We start from the raw sequence: 7,929 nt of genomic DNA, 5'->3' as shown, positions 1-7,929 counted from the left end.
GTGCAACTTAGGCGTGAGGACAGCCAAGGCCATACAAAGGATGCCTCGGGTCTGCCGCTCATGCACAGCAGCGTACCGGGAGACAGAGGCGGTGGGAAACGAGCAACCGTAAGGAGTCAGCCACAGCCGGGCTGCGCTAGGACTTGCAGGGCCCTGCAAGGGCTGGAGAAAACCACCTGGGTGTGTGCAGAGCTCCTCTCTTAGCTACTGGGTGACTTCAGAGGGTTGCACTTTGGCCAGGAGGGGCTGTCAGTGAGGCGCAGACCACTGCTCGGGCCATCGAGCACACCAGTAATTCACAGGTACACACTAGCCAGCCTTCTGCTCACCGCTCACACGTGTCTCCACACTCCGGTCACCCCTTGCGATCCTGCTTTGGGCCAGTGCCACAAACTCCAACGTCCTCAGCCTGGCCACTGGGCACGGCTGCTGAAACGTTCATGTGCTTCAGGCAAGCGCAGGCTCTGCTCCCTTTTCAGGGGCTCCTGCTTTCATTAATAATCAGAAGAGCATCAGAAGGCTTCAGGGGCAACATCCAGCATGTTCCCTACCAGCAGTGTGCCAGGAGCCATTGCAGTGACACAAACCTGCTTTCCCGAGTTGCCTTCTTCCTTTGCCGTGTTTTCTGAATCACAGCTGCACTCTGGTCACTGCACTGCTGCTTTAATTACTCTCTAAGTCCCTGAAACCAGCGTCCAACCCGCTTGCTGTGTACAAGCTGGAGAGGGCTATCAGACTTAGGCACCAAAAGTTTATCATCGGTATGTTGACAGCGTAGGCTGTGACCGACCTGACGCTAAGCTTTCTGCAGACAACATCTTCTGCGAGGTATCACTCACTCATTTATAACAGACTCAAGCCGAAGTCCTGGCATATTTTGAGGCTGTGTCATGTAATGTGCATCTATCGCTTCATGTCACAGGTCCCAACAAACACTGCAGAAACAACAGTGGAGCAGAGCGGTCTTTCCAACAGCGGGGTCCGGTGTAGGACAGGAAAATGAAAGCAGACTTTCCACTTCTGAACGGCTGAACTCGCAATGGGGTGGCTTGCTAAGACAACACTGCCCATCCTGACAGCCTCTCTCCTTACCTGGCAATCTCACACTTGTTCACATCAAGGCCCCTCTTTGGCATGAACCCCATGCCCCTCTGCGGCTCTTTGCTGCTGAAGGTGTTGAGGTAGTGAACATAGGGGGATTCGTCCGTGATCTCAAAGTAGCGAATGCTGCTGTCACCCTGCAAGAAAGGAGAGGAGGACCACTCCAGAGGCTGGAGGGGCCGGCACCGCCCGCGCCCGCACGCCTGCTCCCTGCTGGGGTATGCGGCCATCGGTCTCACTCGATAGCCTTTCCTTCCAGGAACGCCACCACAGAGCAAGCACACTTCATAGCTATTTTTTGTTCAAGCTAACCAGCTGAACCCGTCTCCTCTCAGGCTGCTCACAGCAGTCGCTATCAGACAGCACGCTGCTGTGTTCTCGCTATCCACAGGGCATCGGCAGGGATGAGCCCTGCTGTAACCCAAGTGCATTAGCTGAACAGTTTCTCAGCGGTAAGTGCTGTTCTTGAAAATACTGTGGCACAGTGACCTAAACTCGTGCTTCAAGACTGGGAGTGTCAACTTCCACATCTCCTCCTGTGAAAAAGCTGAACTTTCTGCCACAGTCAGGGAGAAAGGCTATAAACCAGCTTCTCTTCGATTCCAGGCAATTCTACTACGCTAGCATCTCTGCAACAGCAGAAAAAGTAGCAGATATAAAACGAGTATTTCTCATTAGCTGTTTACAAAGATGGGATTCTTGAACGTACTTGTATGGATTCTCCTGTGTAATTTTGTTCATCTTGTCTTTGGCTCCTATTTGCAGGAAGTCCAAAGCTGCGGCATCAGAAGCGAGCACTTTACAGCACTTAATGCCTACAAATTGCTTTTAGAAAGGAGCACATGACTTCAGTTTTCTATTATTTAACCCCATAAAATTACAGTGAGTGTTGCTACATGCTCCATCATCTTCAAGCACAAGGAGGATAACATCTAAAATGTACCTTCCTCCCACACTCATGTACAATCATTCGGGTCAACACCAACAAGAGATGTTTTGATGATGGTATCTGACTTGTTGCATTAAAAGCAGCTTTACCTATGTAAATCCACCTCAAAGAAACACCCAGTTACATACCAGACCTACACAGGGCAGACTTCACAGGTTCTCTGTATGGTCCTGCAGAGTGAGGATCAAAGCAATTTCAGAGCAGCCTGGTTTGTCTGCAGCCCTGACCATCGCTGCAGTGCTAATTTTTTGGTTCCACCTTTCTCAATTGAGACACTTGGGGAACATTTCACAGGTATCATACATGCAACAGGAGTCTCCCTCTAAACACACCCGGTCATTCCAAAAGCTTCTCTTTACCTTGCCACACAAGTAAATAATGTTGGTATCTGGATCGTAGAATGGCAGCAGGACTCCATTGCTGGTGTCCATCTCATGAAGGGCTATTGGCTCCTCCATGTTTTTCTGGAAATAAAAAAAATGTCAGTGATGTTAATGAAGAATGGAAAAGCTCCCGTTAACATAGGATCTAAATTATTAACAGTTCTTTGTAGCTAGTGAACATGCAGCGGTGTCTTCACCACCCTGAAGGATCTGTGTGTTACAATAAAAAATGCTGTAAATGTTCACAAGCTTATTCATTCCCCAAGGACATCTGAATCACAAAAAGCCATAAAAGCAGGACCCCAAAAAATTCACAAAGCCAAGGGACAGATGTGACATAGTCATGTTAGTGAGCGTCTTGCGCCAGTGCGATGGGATTGTTGCTGTCTTGCTCTGCACACATAATGCATAGAATGAAGCGACCCTCACACAGCCACTCTGCTCTCTGTGTACATCTTCTCAGACATGTCAAACGTGCAGCTCCCAGCTTCACTGCTGGTCTCAGTGAGACAGGGATTGGTACAAGAGAACTCATTTCCTTTACTGAGTGAACGTCCAGCCTAAATAACGGCACAGGAAGCCCACGTATATTCCAGAAGAGGGAATATGCTCAAGTATGTGAACTATGAATTCAGAGGGTGACTGTAGGTCTGGGCTAGTAACTCAACGGACATTTCAACAGCAAAGTAGTAATGGGACAGGAACCTACTGGATTCCAAAGGGCAAGCTGCCGTTCACTCATGCGGCTGAAGCCAGTTGTGAAGATGTTTCCATCAGCAAGGAAAATGGCTCGCATGGGCCGGGCTCCTTCGTGGGTTTTCTCTTTCTCCTGAAAGAGATTTACAGTTAGCCTCTAGCAATGAACAGAAAAGCCCACCTGGTGGTGGCTTCTCTTCTGGCTGCACAGAATCGCTGGCAGGACACACTGCTCCTCCACGCAGAGTGCCGACTCCATGGAGCAACACCCAGTGATCTTTGCCTGATGCTTGAGGGAAGAAAGCAATTACTAAACTACAAAAGAAGTGGTCATTCCTCACTTGTTTCAGCTTTGCCTATCAGACTTTTGCAAGGCTGAAGGAAAACTTCTTTGCAAGCTACGACACATATGCAGGCTGCTAAATCTCCGCTTTGCATACACAACTTTGGAACTGTAATTATACAAAAGGATTAGATGTGGAATTACACTCCTGCAGGTTTTAAAACCGAGCCCTAAAATCCTAGTTCAAACACTAATCCCAGTAAACCCAGACAAATCCTTCAACCACTCCTATCTCTTCAGTAATATTTCTCCTCACTTTGAAAAGCATGACTAAACATGGTATATATACTAAGGAAGGTTTTTTCTCTATGTGCTCTTGCTAACTCTCTGCTGGAGTGAAACCCCGTTGCTTCTTTCATTATCATGCACACTTACAGCAACAATTTCTTGTTTCCTGGGGTCAATAACTCGAACTTTTTTGTCTTTGGAAGCTGTACAGATTAGGCTGCCATTGCGATTCCAGCTCACATTGTAAATCATATCCACGTGCATGTCATCCAGGTTTATGAGGGCTTCACCTGTTCCCACATTCCAGATGATGATTGCATTATCACAACCTAAAATGGAAAGTAACAGCTAAAGTCACAATGCTGGAGGAGGTCTGTGAAAGTGTGTCCTGGCCACTGCTACTGCAGGAGCTTTGTGCAGGAGCTCTTGGGTCTTGGCTCAGCTGCAGGACCACAGAGCAAGAGATGGCAAGGGCAAAGAGCGGATGTTCTTGCACCTCTGTATGTGAGAATACTGGCTGGCAGCTAGTAGTTGTCTTCTCAAGTTAGAGAGATTTGCAGCAGAAAGAGTAAAAGTGGCATGGATGGAAAACAGACAAGTGACAGCAGGAGAAACAGCAGAACAAAGGTAGAAAAGAATGGTAGGCAGCAAAAGCTGAGGTCAGCAGTTTCACAAGGACTACAACCCATCAGACAGGTGGTTTTGTTCAAGGACCAGACAGCAAGAAGACAAAGAATAAAGCCTAAGATAAGATGACAGCAAAATAAAGAACAGAAGTGGAGGACCAGGTAAAAGAAGGAAAGCACAGTGTGTGACTGAGCAACTTCTCCCAAAGCCCCAGAGGGGAAAAAACATATACCAAAGCAAAAGATAATAATCACTTTGAACTCCCAAAGGGTATGAAAGACATCCAAAATCAGTTTGTTGTCACCAGGAGGAACCTTGGAGACTGCAATGACCTGACAGCATCCCTTCTCCCCTGTGTTTCTTAGGAGTGATCCTGGCCAGACTGCCTGGACATACACATCTTGCTGCTTGTGAGCAGCTACCTAAGAAAAATCACCTTCTCCTTTTGTATGTTTTCACACTGAGTTTCATCACATTAACTGCTGCAAGGTCTGCAACTCCAAGCACTTTTGGGGAAACCAGCTCAAAACCAAACTGGTACCTCAGAAGGCATTTATATCAACAGAAAACACACAGCTCATCCGACAGTTCAGCTGGAAGGACTGGCTTCTTTTACTGGGCTCCAACCTAAAGGTCATGCTGTGAAAGCCTCAGACTGTGCCAATGGATAATGACACATTAATTTTATTTCCATAATGATGTGACTGGTTTTCAGTGGTCAAAAGAATCCCATTGCATAGACTGGACCAGTCAAGGAGACAATTTGGAAAATGCTGAAAATGGAAGCTTGTGGAAGGAACAGCCAGACTCTGGGATACCTTGCAGGGATCAGTGAAAAGGAGAAACAGTTGGGCCTTTTTTATAAAAGTATATGAAAACAGAGATGAGGAGCGTGCAGGTGTAAATAGTTATCAGCAGATGAAACTTGCAGATCAAATAAAGTCTGGAACAATTTTAATACTGTAATTCATCCCTCCAGACGATTTCCCAGTTCTCATCCCTGTAAACTGAAGATAATAGATAAGGAGGAAGCTGTGAGCCACATGTCCTGGTGTTCCCAGGCACTGCCTTTAGTCTTGTGATTCACCGTCCCTAAGCAGCTGGGAGAGGAAAGAAGGGAAAGGATTCAACAAGCTCTTCTCCAAAATACCTGGTGTGCAAGCAAAACGCGAGGGAGAGGTGCCTGTCGACCCCACAGCCCTGACGCGCCGTACCTGCACTGAGCAGCACGTTGCGTGCCGTCGGATGCCAAGCCACAATGCCGACTCTCTTGGAATGGCCTTCTAAGACTACGACCGGCTCTGTCAGGGACAGGGTGAGTCCGTTCTCGGGAATCTGCCACACCTGGAAAGGGGAAAGGAAAGATGGTTAGCCAAGGGCCACCCCCTCTGAAGAGCGTGTAACTTGTTTGCTCCCTGCATCCTGCGCCGTGCCACAGCAGAAGTCCGAGTTGTCACTTCTCAATATAAACAGGAAGAGGGAATTGGGGAGGGAATCGTTCCCAGCCACCAATGAACCTTTGGCTGATCTGCGTGTAACATCCTTCCCAGCACGTGCTGCCAGCACATAACCACTGGCTACTTATGCTGCAAACGCCCCGTTACCACTGTGTCCAGAGAGATCTCTGTGTCCAGAGATCCATTCATCTCAGATGCTGCCTGAGAGGGATGCGAAAAAATCTGCCTTGCAGCTCGAATTCCATCTGACCAAGCTGCTGTCTTTTCAAATTGTGCTTGTTCCTCAGAGGGACGATATTCCAGCTATAACTGGTGCCTGCCTTTTATTTTAGAAATACTGGCCATTAGTTTTCACATTGTGTTTAGAGCCTCCTTTCAGATGCCATTTAACTGGGGAGGAGCAGTTTGGTCCTGGCAAAGGTTAAGGCAGCCCAAGTTAGCATAGCAGAAACTACCACTGAGCTCAGCAAACTGCCTGTTTGCTTCTTGCCTGCACGGTTACACAACCCTTCTGTTGCAAGCATCTTCAGGAAAGTGCCATCAGGAGGAGGAACAGACCCCGAGGGATCGCAGAGGACTGGAATTCCAGCTGCGGAGTCAGAGCAGGTTTATGTGCCAAAGGAGGCGGCTTCGGCAACTGGCAGGGACCAGGGACGGGAGCGGCAAAACCCATCACCCCACACCCCAAGGCAGGATCAGCCCTACCAAAACTATTCCTGCAACTCAGCACTGGACAATCATCTTTGAACTGAATTTGACCTACATAGAGTGTACTAAAAAATTAAATAGAAAGCCCCTCAGTCAGCAATTATAGCTGCCTATAGATAGGTGGCAGCATTAGAGCACGTTTGCTTTGCCTTCCATTGTTTGCTTTTCCTGGAGCTGGAGAACAGGGCTTGCCAGACCCTGCCCAGGATGGCCCAGCAAGCTGTCAGAGCCAGCAGATGCCATGCGAGCGGATTTCGGAAGCGAGGCAGACAGACACGTGCGAGGGTGACATGGATTTCTGCGCTAATCCCAATTTCTCCCTTTTCGCAGGGATGGCTGCTGCTTAAATAACCCCCCCCAAAGATGCAAAAATTCTCAGCGCGTACCAGCTCACCTCTAAATAACCCCCAAATTATTTCACTTGTCACTGAGACAGCTCTCCGCGCTGTCCCTCCCAGCGCCCTCAGGAGGAATGACCTGCGACGGGCACACAACCGCAGCAGAGAATTTCTCTGCAAGGGTTGAAAATCCCTCTTTCTCCTCCTGCCTGATGGAACAGTTCTAGCAAGAAGACCACGTAAACCAAGGCTTTTACCAGCAATCACGTTTTAAAACTGGGTTGCAAACCGGAGCTGTTCAGCCTGGAAAAGCAGGATGTCATCCTGCTCACTTCCAATTCCACACCAGCTTTGCTGGTGACCGCAGCCACAGCACGCTCTCGGGATTGTGCTGGAACACAACACGCCTTGTGAACGGCAACAGACCATTTCACCTGCCTATTACAAGAGAAAACTGGATTACAAAGCCATCGGTTTTTACAGAAGCAGCTTTCTTCTTGCCAGTCAGGGAACAACAGCCTGACAGTAGCAACAGTTTAAAACAAGTCTGCTGACGGAAGAACTTTAATGCCAGTCTGCTAAAACCGGTACCTGCATTTAATGTCACAACTGTACACAGGTCTCTGCGATGAACAACCTCCAAACCCCTCACAGATCTAGGCATAATGTGGTGCTGCAGAAAATAGCTATTACCTAAACCAGTAAGAGAGCTGGAAAGAGAGCATGAGAGCTGGGAGACCCCCGCAGACGAGGCGACGCAGGAGAGCCAGGGGCTGTGAAGCAGGGGTACGGGAGGTGCCCAGCAGAGCATTAGGTGACACCAGTGCAGGGGATGCTCAGTGGAGCAGCTCGGGTCCGACAGCTCTGTCTGGCAGGCAGATGCTGGGGCACAGCTGGCACGGGGATGAAAAACAGAAAAAACACTAAAACCACTTTTGAGGAGCCCTTAAAAACGGCAAGCCTTCATGCACACAGCCATTTCTTCCCCCGAGGGAAACAGTGTGACGAAGTGGCCTGCCTCAGCCTCACTCTCTTTGTGAGGGAAGCTTTGAAAATTGAATTTATTCACAAAAAGGCGCAGGAGCAGCACAAGCTTCTG

The 7,929-nt window shown here is 48.5% G+C and overlaps 1 protein-coding gene across 1 annotated transcript in view; it reads right to left on the bottom strand.

Moving 5' to 3' along the window:
* Positions 1-1,088: 1,088 nt before the first annotated feature.
* Positions 1,089-7,929, bottom strand: part of CORO1C (coronin 1C) — a gene marked incomplete at both ends in the record, with an annotated part of 48,637 nt that continues 41,796 nt past the window's right edge. The window contains 5 exons of the mRNA XM_082007938.1: positions 1,089-1,238; positions 2,410-2,514; positions 3,143-3,262; positions 3,848-4,029; positions 5,542-5,671. Of these exons, the coding sequence (XP_081864064.1) occupies positions 1,089-1,238; positions 2,410-2,514; positions 3,143-3,262; positions 3,848-4,029; positions 5,542-5,671 (687 nt within the window). The remainder of the gene's footprint in view (positions 1,239-2,409; positions 2,515-3,142; positions 3,263-3,847; positions 4,030-5,541; positions 5,672-7,929) is intronic.

Source organism: Phaethon aethereus (assembly GCF_964289735.1).
Source record: "Phaethon aethereus genome assembly, chromosome: 17".
NCBI lineage: Eukaryota > Metazoa > Chordata > Aves > Phaethontiformes > Phaethontidae > Phaethon > Phaethon aethereus.
Note: the sequence above shows the minus strand (reverse complement) of the source record. Positions and strands in the feature narration are given on the sequence as shown.